Here is a 24755-nt window from a genome sequence, read left to right as displayed (position 1 = left end):
AAACCAGGGGACAAGAAAGGGAAAGAAAGAAGAGAAAAAAAAAAAAAAAAAGGAAAAAGAAAAAGATAAAAAGAAACAAAAACAGAACAAAACTAAAAAAAACCAGATCAAATATGATCAAACTAGTGCATAGATCAGTGCCACACACTAGCTTTTGGGCATATTTTGGTCTGTTAGAAGAAAGTGCCTGCTAAAATTTTAAAGGAAGAAAGACTTATATATGTACAAAATAAGGGTTGATACAATGAAGGGATGGAAGATGCCTGTAAAGACGAAAATTATAAAAGATTTTATAAAAGGAATTGATAAGATAAGAAGTTGTTTTTAAAAAGAAAGAAGATTTAAAAAGAAAAAGAAAAAAGAAAAAAGAAAAAAAAGGGAGGAGAATAGAACAAAGCCCTACACTAGTGATTTAGGGTGTATTTTGATCTGTTATAAGAAATTGTATCTCAAAATTTTAAAGAGAGAACAACTTATTTATAAATGCCAAAAATAAGGGTAACTACTATGAAGGGATAATATTATGACTCTAAAAATGAAAAATAAAAAGTTTTTTTAAAAAAGAGATTGATAAGATGTTGTTTGAAAAAGAAAAATTAAAAAAAAAAGTTAAAAAATTAACTTTGAAAAACAAATGAATTATGGTAAAAAAAAGCCATGAATACTATGTGCAGTATTCCCCTAGCGCCGGAGTTCTCCCGTTCTCCTTGATCGATCAACTTGGTCTTGGCTTGCTGGCTGTTCGTGCTGATCTTCTGGGGGAGGGGCCTGTTGCCGTGGTTCCCAAATGTCTTTGCTGGAGATGGAATTGCCCTGCCCTTGTGAGTCCGGGCTAAGCAAGCTGCTCCTGTTTGCTCTCAGGAGCTTTTGTTCCCTGCAAGCTCTCGGTACAGCTTTGGAGGACCAGGGTGAAAATGGTGGCCTCCCAATCTCCGCCCGGAGCAGCTGAGAACTCGGGGCCCCGCTCCTCAGTGCGCCCCCAGAGAAAAGCAGTCACTCCCGTCTCCCCGGTCTCCGGCTGCAATCCGTGCTCACCCGGCCTGTGACCGAGCGTTTCTATGTCTGGCACCCGACCCCGCGTGGAGTCTCCAAACCCAGCAGATCCCTGCGGTGCGCTCCCGCGCCACTCCTCCCGGGGCAGGAAGGGGAGTCTCCCTGGCTCTGCTGCTTGTTGGGTCCCTGCTGGAGGAGCAGTGGCCCGACTGGGTCGCGGATCACAGTTTATGGCAACCCCAAGCTCAGAGCCCGCGCCTCGGCTCCGTCTCTGCACCCGGCTTCCCCGCTCTGATACCCGGGAGCTCTGCGGTACTCAGGCACCCCCGGTCTTTCTGTGACCCCGAGGGTCCTGAGACCACACTGTCCCGCGAGGGTTCCACCTCCCGCTTAGCCACTGGAGCGACGTCCCTCTGCGGAGCCGACTTCTAAAAGGTCCCATTTTGTGCTCCGCGGCTCTAGCACTTGCCAGAAGCGGCCGACGGTGGCCCCCTCCCCTGCCGTCTATCCTCCCGAATATCGCCTCGGATTCACTTCTCCGAACGTCATACCTTCCAGTAAGTGGTCGCTTCTCTGTTCAGAGTGTTGTTACTCTTCTTATCTTCGATCTCCTGTTGAGTTCGTAGGTGTTCAGAATGGTTTGATCCCTATTCAGCTGAATTCCTGAGACCAGACGAAATCCAGGTCTCCTACTCTTCCGCCATCTTGCTCCGCCCCCGTTTCTTGTCTTTTTGATTTTAGCCATTCTGCTGATGTGAGCTGACATTTCATTATGTTTTTTACTGCATTTCCCTGCTGATGAGTGATGTTGAGCATCTTTTCATGTGTCTGTTGGCCATCTGTTTGTCTTTGGAGAAATGTCTGTTCATGTCTTCTGCCCATTTTTAAATTAGATTATTTGTGTATCTGGTGTTGAGTTGTATAAATTCCTTATACATTTTGGATACTGACCATTTACTGGATGTCATTTGCAAATATCTTCTCCCATTCAGTAGGTTGACTTTTAGTTTCATTGATTGTTTCCTTTTTTGTGCAGAAGCTTTTCATTTTTATATATTCCCAATAGTTTATTTTTACTTTTGTTTGTTACTTTTGCCTCAGAAGACCTATCTAGAAAGAAGTTGCTTCAGCCAATGTGAATTTAGTTACTGCCTTTGTTCCCTTCTAGGATTTTTATGATTTCAGGTCTCACATTTAGGTCCTTAATCATTATGAGTTTATTTTTGTTTATGGTGTAAGAAACTGTTCCACTTTTGGGGCACCCGGGTGGCTCAGTTGGTTAAACAGCTGCCTTCAGCACAGGTCATGATCTCAGGGTCCTGGGATTGAGCCCCTTATCAGACTCCCCTCCCTATTTGGTGGGGAGTCTGCTTCTCCCTCTCCCTCTGCTGCTCTCTCACTCATGGCCCTCTCTCTCTCAAATAAATGAATAAAATCTTAAGGAAAAAAAAGTGGTCCAGTTTCATTCTTTTGCATGTAGCTGTCTAGTTTTCCCAACACTTGTTGAAAAGACTGTCTTTTCTTCATTGCATATACTTGCTTCCTTTGTCGAAGACTGATTAACTATATAATCATGGGTTTATTTCTATGCTCTCTATTCTGTTCCACTGATTTATGTGTGTATTTTTGTGCCAATACCATATTGTTTTGATTACTACAACTTTGGGATTGTGATACCTCCAGTTTTGTTTTTCAAGATTGCTTTAGTTATTTAGGTTTCTTTATGGTTTGTTCTAGCTCTGTGAAAAATGTTGGTGGTATTTTGATAGGGATTGCATTAAATCTGTAGATTGCTTTGGGTACTATGGACATTTTAACAATATTTTTTCTTCCAATCCATGAACGCGGAATACCTTTCCATTTCTTTGTGTCATCTTCAATTTCTTTCATGAATGTTTTATAGTTTTCAGAGTACAGGTCTTTCACCTCCTTGGTTAAATTTATTCCTAGATAGTTTCTTCTTTTTGGTGCCATTGTAAATAGGATTGTTTTCTTAATTTCTCTGCTACTTCATTATTGGTGTATAGAAATGAAAGGGATTTCTGTATATTGATTTTGTATCTTGCAACCTTACTGAATTCATTTATCAGTTCTAGTAGTTTTTAGTGGAGTCTGTTAGGTTTTTTATGTGTAGTATCATGGCATCTGCAATCAGTTGAAGTTTTACTTCTTCCTTACCAGTTTGGTTGTCTTTTATTTATTTTCTTATCAAACTGCGGTGGCTAGGACTTCCAGTACTCTTGAATAAAAGTGGTGAGAGTGGGCATCCTTGTCTTGTTTATGATCTTAGGGGAAAAGCTCTCAGTTTTTCACCATTGAGTATGATGTTAGCTATGGGTTTTCATATATGGCCTTTATCATGTTGAGGTATAACAACTACTTTGTTGAGGGTTTTTATCATGAATGAATGCTGTACTTTGTCAAATGCTTTATCTGGATCTACTGAAATGATCATGATTTTTTAAAAAAGATTTTATTTAATTAATTAATTAATTTAATTGACAGAGAGAGAGAGAGAGAGACAGCGAGACAGGGAACACAAGCAGGGGGAGTGGGGGAAGGAGAAACAGGCTTCCTGCTGAGCAGGGAGCCCAATGCAGGGCTCGATCCCAGGATCCTGGGATCATGACCTGAGCCGACGGCAGTCGCTTACCAACTGAGCCACCCAGGCACCCTGATCGTGTGATTTTTATCCTCTCTCTTGTTGAGGTAATGTATCACGTTGATTGATCTGTGATTCAGTAGAATCACCCTTGCAATCCTGGGATTAAATCCCACCTGATTGTGGTGAATAATTTTTTTAATGTATTGTTGGATTTGGTTTGCTAGTATTTTGTTGATGACTTTTGCATCTATGTTCATCAAAAATATTTGTCTGTAGCTCTCTTTTTTTGTATGTTTTTTTCTGGTTTTGGTATCAGGGTAATGCTAGCCTCATAGAATGAATTTGGAAACCTTCCTTACTCTTCTATTTTTTTGAATAGTTTGAGAAGAATAGGTATTAACTTGTCTTTAAATGTTTGGTAGAGGGGCGCCTGGGTGGCTCAGTCGGTTAAGCATCTGCCTTCAGCTCAGGTCATGATCCCAGGGTCCTGGGATCGAGTCCCACAACAGGCTCCTTGCTCAGCAAGGAGCCTGCTTCTCCCTCTGCCTGCCTCTGTCTCTCTCTCTCTGATAAATAAATAAAATCTTAAAAAAAATAAAAAATAAAAATAAATGTTTGGTAGAATTCACCTGTGAAACTCTCTGATCCTGGACTTTGGTTTGTTGGAAGGTTTTGATTACTGATTCAATTTCATTGCTGGTAATCGGTCTGTTCAAATTTCCTATTTCTTCCTGATTCAGTTTTGGGAGTTTATATGTTTCTAGAATTTATAAATTACTCCTAGGTTATCCACTTTGTTGGCATATAATTTTTTACAATATTCTCTTATAATCTTTTGTTCTTTCTTTGGTTTCAGTTGTTATTTCTCTTCTTTCATTTCTGATTTTATTTGAGTTCTCTCTCTCTCTCTCTCTCATCAATCTGGCTAAACGTTTTTTAATTTTGTTGATCTCTTCAAAGAACCAGCTCCTGGTTTCATTCATTTGTTCTATTGTTTTTTTTTTTTAATTTCTATTTCACTTATTTCTGCTCTAATCTTTATTATTTCCTTCCTTCTATTCATTTTGGGTTTTGTTTGTTCTTCTTTTTCCAGCTCCTTTTCCATCAACAAGATTAGGTTGTTTGAGATTTTTCTCACTTCCTGGGGTAGACCTGTACTGCTCTAAATTTCCCTCTTAGAACAGCTTTTACTACTGCATCCTAAAGATTTTGGACCACTGTGTTTTCATTTTCATTTGTCTCCATGTATTTTTTGATTTCCTCTTTGATTTCTTGGTTGACCCATTCACTGTTTAGTAGAATGTTATTTAACCTCCATGTATTTGTGTTCTTTCCTGATTTTTTCTTATGGTTGATTTCTAGTTTCGTAGTGTTGTGATCAGAAGAGATGCATGGTATGACTTCAGTCTTTTTGAATTTGTTGAGACTTGTTTTGTGGCCTAACACATGATCTATTCCAGAGAAAGTTCCACGTGCACTTGAAAAGAACGTGTGTTCTGCTGTTTAGAATGAAATGTCCTGAATATATCTGTTAGATCCATCTGGTCCAATGTGTCCTTCAAAGCCTCTTTTTCCTTGATGATTTTCCATTTGGATGATCTATCCATTGATGTAAATGGGGTGTTAAAGTCCCCTACTATTATTGTACTACTATTGATTACTTCTTTTATGTTTGTTTTTAGCTGCTTTATATATTTGGGTGCTCCCATGTTGGGTGCATAAATATTTACAACTGTTACATCTTCTTGTTGGATTGTTCCCTTTGTTATTGTATAGTGTCTCTGTCTTTTGTTACAGTCTTTGTTTTAATGTCTATTTTGTCTGATATAAGTATTGCTACCCCAGCTTTCTTTTCACTTTCATTCGAATGATAAATGCTTTTCCATCCCTTCACTTTCAATCAGCAGGTGTCCTTAGATCTGAAAAGAGTCTCTTGTAGGCAGCATATAGATGGGTCTTGCTTTTTTATCCATTCCATCACCCTATGTCTTTTGATTGGAGCACAGTCTATTTCCCTTTGAAGTAATTATTGATGGGTAGTACTTATTGCCATTTTGTTGCATGTTTTATATTTGTTTTAGTAGTTCCGCCTGTTCCTTTCTTCTCTTGCTCTCTTCTCTCATGGTTTGCTGACTTTCTTTAGTGATATACTTGGATTTCTTTCTATTTTGCATATCTATTACTGGTTTTTGATTTGTGATTACCATTAGATTTATATATAACATCTTACACATATAGCAGTCTCTATTAAGTTGATGGTTCCTTAAGTTTGAACCCATTATAAGAGCACTAAAATTTTACTCCTCTCCCCTCCACATTTTCGGTATTTCGTGTCATACTTTACATCCTTCTTTGGAGTCTTTGACTGACTTTTATGGATATACTTAATTTTACTGCTTTTGTGCTTCCTACTTTTCTTATTCCTGCTTATAGTCTTTCCTCTCCACTCAGAGTCCCCTTTAACATTTGTTGTAGGGCTGGTTTAGTGGTGATGAATTCTTTTAATTTTTGTTTGTCTGGGAATTTCTTTATCTCTCCTTCTATTCTGAATGATAGCCTTGCTGAATAGGTCATTCTTCATTGCAGGTTTTTTCTTTCAGTATTTTGAAGATATCATGCCACTCCTTTCTGCCCTGCAATACTTCTGCTGAAAAAATCAGCTGGTGTCCCTTGTACGTAACTGTTTTCTCTTCTCTTGCTGCTTTCAAAATTCTCTCTTTACCACTACTTTTTGCCATTTTAATTACTATGTGTCTTGGGGTGGACCTCCTTGGGTGCTTTTGCTGTGGGCTCTCTATGCCTCCTGAATCTGGATTTCTGTTTTTTTCCCCAGATTTGGGAAGTTTTCAGCTATTATTTCTTCAAATAAATTTTCTGCTCCCTTTTCTCTGTCTTCCTCTTCTGGGGTCCCTACTGTGTGAATGTTATTAATGCTTGAGGGTGTTGCTGAGTTCCCTTAGTTTATTTTCATTTTTCATTATTCTTTTTCTCTCCCCTGTTCAGCTGATTGTTTTCCCTTACTCTGTCCTCCAGATTGCTGATCTGTTCTTCTGCTTCTTCTAGTCTACTATTTATTCCATTTAGTGTATTTTTAATTTTAATTACTGAGTTTTTCATCTCTGATTGGTTCTTTTTTAATGTTTTTTATCTCTTTGTTGAGGGTCTCACTGAGGTCCTCCACTCTTTTCTCAAGTCCAATGAGTATCTTTATGACCATTACTTTAAATTCTCTATCAGATACATTACTTATCTCCATTTCAAAAATTTAGCTCTCCTGTGATTTTGTCTTGTTCTTTCATTTGGGAAGTATTTTTCTGTCTCCTGTTCCAACTCTCTGCATCTGTTTCTGTGTGTTGAAAAAGTCAGCTCATCTCCTGCTCTTGAAAGTAGCAGCCTTAGGAAGAGGGCCTGTAGTGCCCTTGCAGAGCAATGTCCCCTGTTCCACAGAACCCAGTGTTTCAGTGGTGTCTCTTATGTGTGTTGCATACGTGCCCTACTATTGTGGCTAAGCTGTGTTTGCCTTCAGTCCAGCCATCTGCAATGGCTCTCTTTGCCTGTCTGGGGCCACCACGGGCTTGAGTTGAGTCAGACCAGGTGTCTGCCAGAGATGCAATAGCACTGAACTGCAGGGTACTTTCCCTGTGTTGTCCTCTGAGAAGCTTTCATTGGTGGGCAAGGCCTGCAGTCAGACCCGATATCTGCCCCCAGCCCATTGCTGGTGCCACAGTCAGACTGGTGTGTATGGTTATCTTCCCCTCTGCCCAGGGCAGTAGTCATTTTAGAGTGGTGTTGTCCCATTTTGGGGCTGCTTGCACAGTGCCAGGGTTGTGGCACCACTTTGGATGGGCTCTGGTCAAGGGTGTATTAGAAGGGGCAGGTCCCATAGGAGAGTGCAGGTGTAGGGCTCATGGTGCCAGCAAGGTCTGCATCCATCCACTGCAGGAGGGGACCTGCAGCCACTCAGGAAACCTCCTGCCCAGGCGAGGATGGAGGGGGCATGTTCACAGAAGTCTGCAGGGATGGGGCATGCCGTTCACAAGCTAGGTGGAGAGTGCTGGTATTGTGCTAGTTCCTGCAGGTGTCTGTGTATCTAGGCTGTGGAGTGGGAGAGGAAAATGGCACCTGCCATTATCTTCCTACCTGTCTCTGCCCTCCCTACCCTCTTCAATGTGTCCTCTTTTTTACATTTAGTCGTGGAGAGTCTGTTCTGCCAGTCTTCAGGTCATTTTCTGGGTTATTATACTGATGTGGGTGTTATCTAGCTGTATCCACAGGATGAGGTGAACTTAGGATCTTCCTATTCCACCATTTCCCCTTCTCAAACTAATTTTAAATGAGCTATTAAAATTATTTTAAATGTTGTTAAGGGACTACTGTAAGAATTATATATAAATATACATGTCCCATTAATAACAGATAGAATAAACGAATACATAATATAGGGATTAGGTGAGGTCCTGATGAATGCTTTATAAAGTAGAAATACATAATTTGAATAAAATTATATTGGTCCTTTATACTCCATAAAGAATCATTTTATAGAGAGATAATTTCTAATATTAACAGAAAACTGCAAGGCCATTTATGACTACTAATTTAAATCCCAGATCCAGAAAATCAACACAAAAGCTTAGTCTCCCTGCCAGATAGAAACTGCATAAATAAAAGTTAAAACAGGTCTTTGGCCTGAACACACAAGTCATGACTGCGAGTAATTCAAATATACTACTAAAAGGAAATGTTTACCAGAGAATTAGGAAATTTAATCTTCAATTTGGGAAGCACTTGGACGATTTCATCAAATTCTATGAAAGTGAAGGACACTGTTGTCACCATTCCTGCTGTTTGAACACTCCAATTCCGATCTAGAGATTCCAGTGCTCCTGAGCCATACAGGGAAAGGGTGTCCCCATCCACTTCAACAAGGTGTGTATCTGTGACAGATAAACCCTGTAAAGCATTGGCGAGTCCTGAGTCCAGAGACCTGGAAAATGCAACATACAATTTTAAATGAAAGTCTTATTATGAAAAGTAAATAAGAGACAATAAAAACCTGTTGGCAAAGGTATTTGAAATTTTATATTCATTTTTTTTTGTTTCAATAATTAAACCCAGAGCATCAAAGATTAAATTTCAATAGAATATTGGGACGTTTTGTATTCTTCTAGCTACACATTTTAATTCAAAAAAGGCACATGTGAACAAAAAGATACCACTTTAAGCCCAAATTATTTATATCAATTAAAGGTAATTGATATCCTATTTAGTTTTAAAACAATCGATTTAGTATATCATGGATATCTTTTCATGTTAGTACAAATATGTTTTCCTAATCTAAAAAGTATTCCACTGTCTAGCAAAAAAAAAACCCTCCATTTTTCAGAATACTATTTCTATATTAAGAACCATATAATATAAAGTATATCTATAAAACACTTGGGAAGACACATAATTACTGTTAACAATAGTTTACCTCCCAGAAGCTAGATTAAGGGGTAACTCTGATTTTCTATTTTTGAATGCCTCATTGTTGTTTGACATTTTGCAATTGTATACTACAGTTACAAGCAGTAAAATTAATATTTATTCCCCATTTTTAAATAAAAAATGAAAAATAATTCACTATTTAATATCTCTCTCTACATATGTATACATACACAGACATACATATATAATATACACAAAATCACTTCACATACTCTACTGAAAATGATAATAGTTACTATTTCCAAAGTAGGGGCCACATTTTCTGCAAAAGGTACCCAAATAATAGCCACAGAAAAAAAGAAATAGCTCAATCCAATTCATATTTTCTGATTTGTGAATAGAGACATAACTATTTATTTTACCCAATCTCAAAATTCAAACAATGCTTGGCTTTTGTTTGTTTTCATTCTGCTATTTTTGCTTTCTAGCAGTATTTATTTGCCCTTACTAATATTAGTACTTTACCTTCCTTTGTGCTCCTATGAACTTTTATATACTCCTCCAATATATCACTTCTCTTACTATATCATAATTATATGTTTACAATTTGCCTTCTCTATCAGTGAATTCCTTGAGGCTAAAGACTATATTTTCTCATCTTTGGGGCTCTGGGGCCTGGTAATGGGCTTTTCACAATGTATGCTGAATAAATGAATTATTAAAGATCTAAAATTTTTTATAATGCTGGCATTGGAGGAGAAGACTGATAAACCATTACCTTGTTGGTTTATTATGTTTCACTGGACTTATATGCACTTCTTACAGAGGCACCAGTTAACCTGTAACACATCTGTGTATACAATAACAAGCTGGGTAGTAACAGTCAATTTGAAGTGAATATGCAACCAAGAAAATACAAAGAGTCTTTATTTCTGCCAGACTAGTGCTGAAGACAATGATTATTATATGACAGCAGTTAGACATTCAACGAGCAGTAGTATTTGAATAACCTATAATCCTAGAAAGGTAAAAGCTGATAACAGAACAAAAATAAGATGGAATTAAAAGTTCCTTATACTGTACTTTGTGTGATAGCTTTGTGTTGAGCTATGTAAAGCATACAATAATTTCTGGAATAAGATAAAGAATAGGTGTTCTATTTCACTGCCACCAAAATATAGAAGGCTTGCTGAAGAGAGTGCACACCCCTGTTACAGCACTTAGCACACTGCATGGCAATTACCTGCTTGTCTGTCTCTCTTACCAAACACTGTGATCCTTGAGTGCTCCAACTTTGCCACATTAGTAGATCCAGCATCTAGCACAGCTCCTAGCACATGTTGTGTTCAGTAAATATTTCTTGAATGAATTAATGAAGTGAGACAATTACGAAGTTTTTAATGACTGTCTCTTGAATCTTAAGAAGGATGTTCTGACTATAAGCTGTGGTTTCAGCAAAGGGGCAGAATCAGTGATACAGATACAGATTATAAGGGTTAGCAAGGTTTTCTCAGGTGAGGCAAAGGCAAATAATGAAGAAATAAGTTCAAGGCAAGAAAAAAAAAAACCCTAGCTAGTTGATATAGTGATGCCTAATGGCCATGATATCCAGCAAACCAAGTTCATTTTAATGTAAAAATGATGGGGAATCACAGCTATGAATAGTCTTTTGGAAGTGTATTGCCTTTCTTTTTCTTTTCCATAGGATTAAAAGTTAAAGAATATAAACTCCAACATAAAAGTCTTTCATCAGAAAGGGATTATTTATTTTGTGTAAAGGTTTGTCAAGCAAACTATCGGGAAAATAAGTGAAATAATAAATAAGCCTACACTCAGCAAAAACAGTAATATGGTTACAAAAGAAAGCAGAAGTAATCTCTAACTTACATAGATTTCACATGGGCATTCTGTAAAAAACAAACGGTGAGTTTTCTGGGCTATAGAAAGGTTCATCCTTCTCAACAGGATATGTAGCACCTGTTAAACAGGTCACACAATAGCTCACCCATTTCAGTTATTTTCTGAATGAGGCATGAGTTTCGCCTCAAACTCTGGCCAACATAGAGTAGAGGAACCTGTTCTTCGGGGAAGGTGTGCTCTGATTTGCAGAAAAAATTACTTGGAAAGTTTGCTAAAAATTTGTTTATATGTTGAGGATTGTCCCTTCAGTTTTCCTTGTATGCTTGGTTGGTGTGTCCACATTTTTGCAGTTATACATACACACATATTATTTCATTAGTTCATTTATTTAGCAAACATTTGCTGAAACCCCATTATATACAGGGCACGGCTAAGGATTCTGGCATAGGCAACTATCTCATCTGTATTGATAAGGACAGTCAGTATAGAGATCATGTACAACTGTTGAGTATATCAAAACTTTTCCTCACTTTTATAGGGCTATAGTCCCAGAAATATAACCGCTCTAATCATACTCTGCAATTAATTTAATAAACACATGAAATAAAATTAAACTGAAATGACCTCAACCTCTCTCAAACAAATTGGTTTATCTGTAGAGCTTACTATGTGTCTGGTATTATGATAGGCACTGGGGATATAAAGATAAATTAAGACTTACTTGCCCTTAAAGAGCTCCCAATATGGATGGGGGGTAGAGAACAAGACAGATATATATATTCATCATAATACAATATGCTCATTTTCATATACTGAGTATTTAAGTGATATGCTATGAGAATATAGAGGAAGGAATTCTTCTAGTGGGGAGAAGTCAGTTTTCAAAAGGAGGTAGCATTTGAACTCGTCCTTGAAAGATGAATAGTAGAATTTCACCAGAATTAGAAGGAAGAAGCACTCTTCAGGCAAGAAAAACTAAATGAAGAAAGGCATAGAAGCCTAATTACATATACCATATTCAGGTAAGAACAATTTCAATATGGCTAAAACACTGAAACATATGGAAGAGTTGCAGCTGAAGATGAAGCTGAAGAGTCAGATTTTATCCTATGAGGTTGAAGAGCAGAAAAAGTAATAGAAGAGCAAAATAAAAAGGTAACACGACCATATTTGATTCACATTTTTAAGCATCTCCAATGTGTCTCCATGGAGCTAGGTGCTGGTGCTGGTTACAAAGATGAACAAGACATTTCTTGATCCTCAAGGCTCTACCTCAGAGAGAGAAGTTGGCCAACTTTGTGGAAGATGTAGCAAGGAGAGGCTGGATGGAGAGATTAGATTAGTAGGAAAAGCAGTGCTATGGTGTTGACTAGATCATATAAGGGCATAACAGAAAGGAGGTCATGGTAGTGGAAATGGAATTGGCAAGAACACCAGACAGACCTTAGTTCAAATCCCAGATCTGCCACTGATAAACAGAGGACTTAGGGAGCAAGTTAGTTTCTTTGTAGTTTCAGTTCCTTGTACGTAAATGGTGAATATAATACATATTTTTTCAAATTTGTTATAAACTAGGAAGTATTTCAAAACCATATCTCATGCTCTCAGCTCAATACAATTTAGTGATTATTATTAATAAAAGAAGAGAACATAGATATAACATGTTTAAGAAAAAATAAAAGCAGAACTTAGTGACTGACATTGGGGAATAAAGGAGAGGAAAGCATCAAATATTGCTCAAATTTTTAGAGTAGGTGACTGGATCAAGTGGTCTGTTTTCAACCCCTGTCTAGTCTAAGTTAACACTCTGAGAAATGTGGCATTCTTCTATCGAGGATCCATGTTTTAAAAAAATTTGTTTTCCCATAAAGCCCAATACATTTCCACGTATACTTCCCACCTCAAATATTTACTGAACAGTAGGCAATCTGCCATCAAAGAGGAATTCTCTTCAAGATCTTCACAATCAAGTTATTAATTACAAGTGTTCATTTAATCACTTGATCTTTATACAGAGTCAGAAAAATATTCTATGCCTTCTTGATTAGTATAGTACTCTAAGAAAAGAGGGGTAATTAATTTAATGCAATAAAGTAATGAGTCCCTGAAAGCCAGGCTAAAAAATGAATATACTCTTAAATGCCTAAATGGAAAAAAAAAGACAGTATTTCAGAGGATTATGGGTTTTTCTGGTGTGTTTTTAAAAATCTTAGGCTTTCTATAACAAGCTAGAACAGAAAGACTTAAGATATTTCGGAAGATTCTTTTCCCAATGAATAAGTGGTGCTGATTCCTATAATAACGTATTTTATGAATTTCTATTACAACATTCGTACGTGTGGAAATTCATTATATGCATTATATTTTATTATGGTAGTGTTGGCTAAAGTACCACAGTCTTCATAGACAGGAAATGACCAAAAAAAACCAGCTTCACTGCATGCATCCAATGTAAGCAAAGAAAACATTACACCAAGTACTTTCCCATTTCTGGCAGGGGAAAGAAACCTGCAATATGTCATTTTACTGTAGAGCTGTCCCAAGTACAGTGAACAGTGAAATCATTAATGGGATATACCAAAGTTTTACAGAATTTCTTCTCTTTATGTGCCTATAATTTTTTCATGGATACTTGTTTCCAGGCATTTGTTACACACCCATAGGTCAAAGGTCACAGATACTCTGAATTAGCCACTTTTTTGGCATTATGAAAAACTAAAGACTATAAATGGGACTGTTAAAAATGGAAAAACTTATGTAGTATTAAAAAACAAATTGGAACCCTAAGGAAGGGACTTTGTGACCCTCTAGCTTTCTACCTTCAGAAAGAGTAAGGCTTTAATCATTTTAGAAAGATGAAATTTAATTACATTTTTAAAGATAGAGAATATAGTAACACAACTTCTAAAATTTAAAACATTTCACTGTATACTTTCAGATAAACTAGCACAAAGACTGAACACATGTGTTTGAAATCTCCCTCTAAAACCCCATTAAAGTAATTGAACTGATGCAAACCCATAACAACAAGTACAACAGTTGGGGGTGGGGGAGGGACAATCTGCTGTAAGAAGTTTCAGAAAATTTCTGGAAGCTGGAAAGTAAAGAATGTTGAATGATGAAGAAAAACAAAGGAAGTTATTGTTTGGAATATGCACTAGGGACAAGAACAAAGATGATAGCCAAACTGCCCAGTAGGACTTTTGGAAAGGAGAGAACAGTAGATATGATAGAAGATGGGAGTAGAAGTAAGACTGAATATGGGGGCTTTAATTGAAGATCTGTTAAAGGACCCTACCACCAACTTCTCCCACTGTCAATAAAACAGGCCGAGTGGCATTGCAGATCAGTGGGAGAAGGAAAGAACACTCAGTATGTAGCAGTAGGGCAATTGGTTACTCCTAATGAGAAAAACAAACAAATCAGACCTCAATCTCACTTAAAAATCAATTCCAAGTGTAGTAAAAACTAAAATATGAAAAGCGAAATTTTAAACCTATTTAGGAAGACAAAATTGGAGGATATTTTTATAATCTCAATGTAGTAAAGGATTGTTTTTTTCTTAAATACAACCCAAATGGGTAAACCATAAAAGAGAAGATATATATATATTGGGTATCTTCAAGATACAAATGTTATTTAAAGGCAAAGACGTTATGAGAATTCTTGGGGGAAAGCAGAGAGTGAAAAGAAGGCCCAGGACTAAAATCTGAGTAACTCTACCATCTGGAGAAGGACTTGAGGATATTAGAAAGATACATAAGGCAAGAAAAAGCTACTAGTAATATGATGTAAAATAATAAACTGTAAACAATGGTCCAAAAGGAAATCATAAGACTAAATTAGGTCAGGGAGATAGCAGGCTTCAAGAAGAGTAAACTCCTTTCAATAGATAAACAAGAAGTTCAAAGAAACTGGAATGTAGTAAAGGCAGCATAAATTTTTTTGTTTATTTTTTTTAAGATTTTATTTATTTATTTTGACAGAGAGAGACACAGCGAGAGAGGGAACACAAGCAGGGGGAGTGGGAGAGGGAGAAGCAGGCTCCCCGCCGAGCAGGGAGCCCAATGCGGGGCTCGATCCCAGGACCCTGGGATCATGACCTGAGCCGAAGGCAGATGTTTAACGACTGAGCCACCCAGGCGCCCCCAGGTTCCTTTGTTTAATTAATAATAATTAATTAATCCTCCGCAGAAGGCAGAGGATGCCATATTTATGGTGCTGAAAGAAAAAACTTTCAACCAAGAATTCTATATCCAGCAAAGCTGCACTATGAAATGGAGAAATTAAGACATTTCCAGATAAACAAAAGCTGTGAGAGTTCATTGCTAGTACATGTGCCCTACAAGAAATGCTAAAGTAGTTGCTTAGATTGAAATAAAAGGACACTAGACAGTAACTCAAAGCCATATGAAGAAATAAAGAATATCAGAAAAGGTAATTACACAGGTAAATATAAAAGCCAATATAACTGTATTTTTGACTGGTAAATTTTCTTTTTCTCTATATGATTTAATAGACAAATGCATAAAATAATAATTATAAATCTATGTCAATGTGCACATAATGTATAAAAATGAAATTTGTGACAATAATATAAACAAAGTGAAACTATATAGGAGCAAAGTTTTTATATATTATTGCAACTAAGTTGGTATTAATGCAAACTAAACTGTTATTAATTAAGATGTTAACTGTAATCCCCAGGGTAACACCTGAGACAATTGCTAAGAAATACATACAGTAAAAGGAATGAGAAGAGCATCACAATGGCACACTAAAAAGTCCATGAACACAAAAAAATAGTGGAGGAATTGAGGAACAAAAAATATATATGACAGAAATCAAAGAGCAAAATGACAGAATTAAGTGCTTTCTTATCAGGATTTGATAGATTAAATTCTCCAACTAAAAGGTGGTTATTAGCAGAATGGATTAAAAAAACAAGACTCAACTATATGCTATCTACAAGATTAAAAGACACAACAGACTGAAATTGGAAGGATGGAAAATGGTATTCCATGCAAATGATAACCAAAAGAGCTAGAGTGGCTGCTAATATCAGACAAAAGAGACATCGTGTCAAAAAGTGTTACAAGAGACATAGAAGGACATTTTATATCAATAAAAGGGTCAATCCATCAGGAAGGCGTGACAATTATAAACGTATTGCACTTAATGTCCAAAATATCTAAAGCAAGAACTGACAGAATTGAAGGGAGCAATAGTTCCGCAATCATAGTTGGAGATTTCAATACCCTACTTGCAATAATGGATAGAATAACTAGGTAGAAAAATCAATAAGGAAATAGAGGACTTCAAGAGCACTATACATCAACTAGATCTAACATACATAGAAGACTCTACCCAATGACATTAGAATGCTCATTCTTCTCAAGTGTGCATGATACATTCTTCAGAATAGACTATCTGTTAAGCCACAAAACAAGTCTCACATAAAACATCTCTAAAAACAATGGAATAAAACTAGAGTAGAGATCAATAACAGAGAGAAATCTGGAAAATTCACAAGTGTATGGAAATTAACAAACTCTTAAACAATGGGTCAATGAAGAAATCACAAGGGAAACTAGAAAAATATAGCTCATAGAAAGCTGCAATGCAAAAAAGTGGGAGAAGTAAAGGGTAGACACATCTTGCATAATGCAAATTTGAGAGCTAATATTTATAGCAGATGGAAAAAGAAATAGAGATTTAATTATAGTAAATTACAAAGTTATCAATAAAAGAACTCTAGGTATATAGTGTCAGGGGTATAACAAGTAAGTGAGTGAATCCTCATCTATTACAGCAAAAAGTCTATCTAAATCTTATAAGTTGAGAAAGCACAATATACAGGTAGAGATCCGGTCAAAAAGGAGTTAGCAAGATATTATTAAAAAAAAAAAAACACAAACATCAACCACATAAGTAAAAGGAAAATCAGGTGAATGTGCTATCAGAAAAATCAATGCAAAGAGCTTTTCAAGATGAACAGTATCAACTATGTCAAATGGTGTGGAGAGTTCAAGCATAAAATAAGGATTTCCAAGTTCAAGAATTCAATCTGGGTGCTCCACCTAAGAGTCCCTGGTGTATACACATACAAGGTATAATCAGCTCTTTTAGAAATATTTCCATCTTTCTGATGTAAAAGATTTTATATGAATCAGACAACCATAAACTAAATTGAAGAAATTATCTATTACCACTAGAAGTTGTAAGTAATTTTGCATTAAGTTTTACCAATAATTCACTATCTTTAGAGTTTTACTTTTCTGACTTCAAGTATCATCTTTGTCTCCTTGACTTCACAGTTTTTAAGTCATTAAAAGGGTCAGACCAAGATAATGTAATGATGTCTCCATGGCACTTCAAACTTACATCAGTAAAAAATAAATCTTTTGCCAGAAATTGTGGATCCCTTTCCAGTGATTCATTACTGTTCTCCACATCCTCTCCACTGAACACATACATCACTTTTCCCATCTCTCCCAAAGTCTTCCTTTGTGCTTCTTGCTTAAAAGGCCTTTGACTTTGTGGAACTTCTAATAAAAATTCTGAAACTCTTGGCAGTAACTACAAGGCATAACAATTTTCACTAACGGATACTTCCTCTTTCTCTTGGAACTGAATGCTTGTTTTTGAGACCATAAAAGTGAAGACTCCATAAGTTTAAATTATTTTAGAGGGTCACAGAACTCTTGGCCATGAGCTGCCTGAAAAGTCCAAAGTGCTGGGAAGATCATATTAACAGTCTGCGATCCATACTTATCAGAGATCGTTTTCCCAGGTAAAAAAGCCAATTAATAAAGCCACTTCTGCACTCACTGTAGCTGCCAACCCTAGTAAAACGTGAACAGTGAATGGCCCTGTAACAGGAGCATAGGATACGTGACTTAGACTGGAAGGAGATAGGGCTGAGCACTGTTGAATTTGTCCCCAGTTCCACACCTAGCTCTACCATCACTAACTTCAATATCTACAATAATAGCTTCAACTGATCTCTCTCCAGTAACTCTTACTTCTACTCTTCTCTAACAACCCACTCCCATGGCCACAATAATGGCCTCCAAATCGCTCTTAGGTATGTTCCACCTTTAAAATCTTCAATTGCAGGGGCGCCTGGGTGGCTCAGTCGTTAAGCATCTGCCTTCGGCTCAGGTCATGGTCCCAGGGTCCTGGGATCGAGCCCCGCATCGGGCTCCCTGCTCGGCGGGGAGCCTGCTCCTCTGTCTCCCGCACCCCCTGCTTGTGTTCCCTCTCTCGCTGTGCCTCTCTCTGTCAAATAAATAAAATCTTTAAAATAAATAAATAAAAATTAAATTAAATTAAATCTTCAACTTCAAAAACTTAACTCTGACCATAAATTCCCACTATTTCAACTCACTCCTTCATATGCTTCTCATCTTCAACTTCATTTAGACTTCCAGTCTTAGAAATTCTAAATTTTCTCCTAATCTGTTGGCAACCTTCTATTTTTTAATACTTTAAAAATCTAGCCTAGACCATATGGCCCATCATTTCTTTCTTTTATCATTATAGTTGAATTTTTTATTCTTTATCTTTGACCCTTTGTCTCCTTACTCTTTATCAGACATATAGCTTCTCTACTCTGATTCCTACTTATTCTGTGCTCCTGAAATACTCGCTCAACAATTCAGACTATAGCGGCTACAATTTCATGGTCTCTAACCTCATTTAGTGCCTCAGAATTTTCCTTCAATCTTTCAACACTTCCCTAATTATCTCCCTCTGGATACCAAACAAGACCTGAAAATATGGAGATATACCATGATTTTTAAAGTGATGATTTATTATCTTAAGAATGTCAATGCTTCTGAAATGAATAACTTAAACGTCATTTGAATATAATTCTTAACATTTCCATTTAGATTAGTTTTTCACTGAAGTATAATTAACATACAATGTTGTATCAGTAGATTAAATGATTTTAAGGTTCATATGGAAGAACAAGTGTGTGAGAATTAAAACTCTGAATAGTGAAAGCAGATTTCCCCTACATAGATATTAAAACTTACTATGAAACTACTATAATCAAGCAGCTTTGGTATTGACATTAAAACAGATAAATAGATTAGTGAAGTGGAATAGAAAGTCCAGAAATCGGGGTGCCTGGGTGGCTCAGTCAGTTAAGTGTTCAGCTCTTGATTTCAGCCCCGGTCATGATCTCAGGGTCCTGAAATCGAGCCCTGCATCTGGCTCTGCGCTTAGCGTGAGCTAAGCCTAGCGTAAGCCTATGCTTGAGATTCTCCCTCTACCTCTGCCCCTCCCACTCATGCTCTCTGTCTCTCAAATAAATAAATCTTAAAAAAAAAAAGTCTAGAAATCTATCCAAATATTTACAGGAACTTAATATAAGATGAAAACGGCATTCTCATTAAAAAAGAGAATACTTTAATTAAGAAATGCTATTATCAAATTGACCAACTGAAATAAGAATCAAGTTAGACTCTTACCTAACACTATGTATAAAAATAAAGTTGATGTAGAAAGGAATAACTTCTAAAACCTTATTAAAATTTTAGAATATAATGTATAAGATTATTTGGATAAACTTGGGTCTAAGAAAACTTCTTAAGGAAGATAGGGAAAAAACGTTTTTAGAAAACAGCAATCAGAAACTGACTTGTGTAGCATTTCATAAATTTAAAGCTCAGAGCTATAAAGTTTTAACTTTATAAAATGTTATAGTTCTGATCAAGTAAAATGATACTAAATAAAGCTCTATGGCAATATAAGAATATTTGTTATACAAATCATCACTTAATTAAAATTTGTTCTTTTTGCTTTATTTTGCTAGCTCAAAGAGCTGAGAAGTTCAACATACGGATATGATACCCAAGTGAGCTGAAGGAAGTACACTGATCAATCTGAAATAATCCTGTAACTAAAATTTTTGAAGTATATTTGTCTAAATATATGTCACACTCTTTAACTCCAAGAAAACTTCCAAAATATTAGTCTAATGCCTCTTGTTATTTTCTTCATGACATTCTTTGTACATGAAAAGTTTAAAGAACATGACATAAAAACTTGAAAGAAAATCTACATTATATTTAGTATGTGCTTCAGAATTTGGTTAAGGTCATTAGATAATGGTACTTCATCAAATGAAACAAAACTGAACTGCAACTTATCTTTGATTTTTAGGCTTTGTTTTAAATTATATAAACATATAAATTATATGTTTTTAAAATTATAATAAACTATAAAGATATATATGCTTTATATCTCTCTCATTTACTTGATTCCAATAGGCTCTCTTAAGAGGAAGAGAAATATGTAAAATCTACATAGTGTACTCAGATTTGCGCATAAACCAGGGCTATATTTTATGTGACACATATATTATAGAAGAAAAGAGGCTGTGAGCCACTGGAATAGATAGATAGTATAGAACACAACTGGAGTAATTATTCAGATTTTATGCTTAATTACTACTAGTTAGGAGTAAGGTTTCGTGCTAGCTGCTGGGGACACAAAAGAGGTCAAGACAATCAAGAATCAGAATCCGGACTCTTTTCCTCTTCAAGCTTACACTCTAGTGGAGAAGACAGATATGAAACAACTAATTACCCACTCGTTATTTAATTATGGTTACGGTAAGTGCCGATAAGGGGAAGTACAGAGTACTGAGAGGTAAGAGGTATCTGATCTCGCTGAGTCTCCAGGATGTAGTTAGGGAAGGCTTTTCAAGGGACGGGAGGTTTAACTTTAAGACCTTCGGGCTGGCGTTAGCTAGGTCAGGGGGAGGGAAGAAGTGGCAGGGGACAGTACAACTGTTTGTAGGAGAAAGGCTACGAGCTGGGAAGTAACTGAACTGCAAGCCAACGACGCAGCGTCGTAACAGGGGCTGATGGGATGAAAGAGGTGAGGGGGGGTAGAGGGCCTCCTAGGCTACACTAGGTAATCGAGATTTTTTTTTTTTCCTATGAAAAATAGGAAACCACTAAGGGTATTTTCATTAGGGGTCAATTTATATTTTTAGTTTTTCCATCTTCACTTTTAAATTTAAACGTCTAATCTCAGCAGCTTTTCTTAAGAAAACTATTTTTAAACAATTGTATGTGAAATGGTTTGCCATTTCTGCTCCAAATTCAGTTCTCCAAAGACACTGGTACCTAGAAAGAATACCACTGCATACCCTGTTTCCTCTGGAAATGCAGAGACAGTGCTTCCGTGGAGCTGAGAAGGGTCTTGAGAAGAGTCAGAAACTTTTCTATCTTGATTTGGAGCAATATTGGGTATTCGATGCTGTTGCAAGTCCCACTTTCGAGCTACGTTGTTAATTGTTAACCTTTTCTTCTCCTAGGAAAAAGAATTATATAATGCAACTTTTATAGCAGGAGAGTATCCCCGAAGCACATTGTTTATACTACTTATCATACTTTTAAAAGGAGTCTATTCCTTAAAAGTAGCTATAAATAGGTACCCTCAAAGTACAAGTGGCCTTTATTTACCCTGTGCATTCAAACATCTCAACAGTGGTCTATCAAAAAATTATACACAAATAATAATTACTCCCATTGAAGATATGAACATTCACTCTCTGAAAGTTTAATTTGACAGAAATCTTTATACTTGTTATCTAAGATTTTAATTTGAAAGACATTTATATGCCTTGGTATTTAAACATAGCAAGAAGAAAACTAATAATATCTTAATTTTCCTACCCAATAATTCAGGCCCGTATGATGGAACAATCTTGGTTGAAAGGTGGGGAGAAGAAGAGGGATTGATTAATGTTCCGAGCTTCACAGAATGAATTACAATGTCTGAAAACTACTCGTTACAGAATGACTACGAAGAAATTGTACTAGGTTGAAATATTTCTAGGCAACTAGTACCATCCCAGATAAATAGGAAAGAAGTTAGCTAATTCATTATATGCAATGGATGCCTTAGGATAGTGGTTTTTCTTTAGGGTGCCTCAAATCACCAGGAGAACTTACTAAAATACCAATTGCTGGTTCTCACCCCATCCTGATTTAGTGTGTTTGAGGCGGAGCTTGAGAATTTGCATTTCTAAAAGCTCCCCGCTGTCCTTAAGGCTACTGCCCCAAGGACCTCACTGTTAGAACCTCGGACTTCGGACTTCGCGTATTGGGGCTCCATGCTCTCACAGAAATCTGTTGAGAAATGCAGATTTACACTACTGAAAGAAAATGTGCAAGGTTGAAATGTTTCTACTCAGCTTATATAAATTGATAAGGTAAATAATCAATATTCTGGTAAAGTGTCCACGATCGAAAGTTAACATCTTTAAATGGCATGTCAATACGGTCAGAGTGCTGAAAGCGGACATCTTCCCTTTCCTCTTTACTGAGAGCACTCATCCAAGGACAGATCAGCCATGTGACACTGACCCCTCCTCACCTGCTGCCTCTGGAGTCAGGGTTAGGAAAATTCGTCGCCCATTTCCTTAGTGCAAATACACATGCAGAATAATGAACTTTTAGTTCCATCTCTCTGCCTATATTTGGATATCGAAATTTTAGCATCGAAAAATGGCATTGGGTAGGAATGAAAAGTGATGACAAAGCTTAATTAAACTTTCTGAAAGTTCTGTTTCTGTGTTTAAACATGCTTTTAGCATGGGTTCTTTTTCTATTGCTTGGTATTTCAAATTTGTCTATACTGTTAAATGGGTTATACTTAATATGCATTTACTTCTGAGATTTTTGGACGTTTTATGTAGGTCTTCCTTATCTAAAGCAAGTAGGAATCTGCTATTCTAGTGTAAAAAAATTTTTTTCCCAAATCTACACTAAAAGGCATCTTACCTTAAGGAATTCTATTTTAGTTATCCATAGATAACTGGTACAACCCAATTCTTAACCTAAGTAGTGTCATTTTTGCTCAGTACCAGGCCACTTTGAAAGAGGCAGTGAGTTCACAGCAGATGGCTGTCATGCTGGCTCCGGGCCTTTGGTTTTCTGGCTCACTGGGAGTTGGCAGAAAGAAATATTCTTAATGAGGTAGATATAGCGGTGTTTAGAAAAAAGATACACAATATCTTTATACCACTGAGCATGTTAGCAAATTTATAAGATACTCTGAAAATACAAACACTTTCCTATACCTACCCCAAAGTTAAGCTTCCTTTATTTGGGTTATTGAAATTAGATCAACATCAGGTTGACTAAAAGAATGGATATTTTTACTGGGGCCAGGAAGAGGGAAGATATATTTTAAAATAGGAATGCAGCCTGGGGTCAGGTGGGGCTTGGTCACTGGCTGGCCAGGGGGCCACATAAGGGCTCTAGGTATCTATGGTGCAGGAAAAAAAAAAAAGAAGCCAGAGAAAGGCTAGAGATTCTGCAAGGCAGAAGGAGGGTATCCAAAGGAAATCTTTTGCTCAAAGATCATGGATGCGTTTGGTGTAACAGTTATAGTCACGTTTCTAAAGCTACATAACAATGCATTGCCAAGTCGGTGTTAAGGTGATAATTATTTTAGAAGATTCCAAATTTGCAGCTTTTGCCACTTGAGTCTACTCTTCACAGTCCAAGCAATACCGTACCGGTATAGCCTGTAACTATCACTTCCATTCATTTCCAAGGTCGCAAGGAAATCAGAAAGATAGACAAGCAACAGAAGATATGTGTCAATGCACTCTTGCGGTCCCTTCATAACTACCCACCCACTTTTCTTAATGATCAGTATGTGTTGTCGAATGAAACAATAGCCAGCAAATGCTGAGGGTCTTCGGTATCACGATCTCAAATCTGGGCTAGGGCTAGAATCCAGGTCTCCTGATTTCCCATGCTTCTCCTCTAATTAAAAAAATTTAAAGCTAAATAACCCTCATAATGAAAGAGTCCTATTTAGTGACTTCAAGAGAAGCATTCATTATTTTTTGAAGTTTTCATAAAAATTTTCCAAACATGTAAAAACCATGTTGGCTAAATGTTTAATGGCATATTTCCAAAAATACTGATAGTGAAAAGCATCTGAAGTGGGTATATAAGAAAAAAAATTCAGTGCAAAGGTGGAGTGAAAAGCAATCTGTTGCCTATACCAGGCTCAACTGGTAGCTTTAAAGCTAAATCACCAATGGAGTTTCTTTGTTTATTCTTCCTTTCCATGCTCTAGAACTCACACAAAAGTATTCTTTTGGTCTGAGAGCTTTAGTCTATTTATTTACTTATATATTTTTATTCATTTATTCATTCATTCACTTATGTACAGCAGCTGTACAAGAGGAAATGTACGTGGACCCTTGAACAACATGGGGGTTGGGTCAAGGGTGCTGCAAATCTGTGTAAAATTTTGGACTCCTCAAAAACCTAACTACTGATAGCCTACCATTGACTGAAAGCCCCAATAATATAAACAGTTGATTAACATATATTTAGTATGTTAGATGAATTATATAGTGTATCATATAATAAACTAGAGAAAATAAAATATTAAGAAAATCATAAGGAAGATAAAATACATTTACAGTACTGTACTGTATTTACTGAAAAAAATCCGTGTAACAAGTGCAGCTGCATAGTTCAAACTCATATTTTTCAAGAATCAACTCTACTACTTTTTCCAAATGAACCATTCAGAAGTTTACCAATAGTATCATCTGGCAATGGTAAATCTTGCTCCTGCCTACACATTTAAAAAATTTTGCCTACAACTGTATTTCCTCTAAACCAAAGTGTGTTTTTGACCAACCCTTAGAAATATTCCAATAGAGGAAAGACTAAAAATTCTATTCGCTAAGTCAATAAAAAAAGAGAGCTATCAAGAAAGGGCTTAGGTACATTTAATTAATGGGATGAGGGAAAACAGAAAAAGTTGGGGAGGAGTCAGGAGGTTAGAACTAACAGCAAATGAGAACATTGTATCA

The 24755-nt window shown here is 36.6% G+C and overlaps 1 protein-coding gene across 5 annotated transcripts in view; it reads right to left on the bottom strand.

Moving 5' to 3' along the window:
* The window catches only part of LRRC49 (leucine rich repeat containing 49), a 168602-nt gene that overhangs the window by 31980 nt on the left and 111867 nt on the right, over positions 1-24755 (bottom strand). For all 5 annotated transcript variants that reach the window (XM_025884467.2, XM_073877295.1, XM_073877296.1 and 2 more), the window contains 2 exons: positions 21054-21217; positions 8345-8582 (listed from right to left, as the gene is read on the bottom strand). In XM_025884467.2, the coding sequence (XP_025740252.1) occupies positions 8345-8582; positions 21054-21217 (402 nt within the window). The remainder of the gene's footprint in view (positions 1-8344; positions 8583-21053; positions 21218-24755) is intronic.

The sequence above is a fragment of the Callorhinus ursinus genome, unplaced genomic scaffold (genome assembly GCF_003265705.2).
Source record: "Callorhinus ursinus isolate GAN/ISIS: 27379988/994484 unplaced genomic scaffold, GSC_fseal_2.0 scaffold25, whole genome shotgun sequence".
Classification (NCBI taxonomy): Eukaryota; Metazoa; Chordata; class Mammalia; order Carnivora; family Otariidae; genus Callorhinus; species Callorhinus ursinus.
The sequence above is the reverse complement of the archived record's forward strand: the minus strand, read 5'-3'. Positions and strand labels throughout refer to the sequence as shown.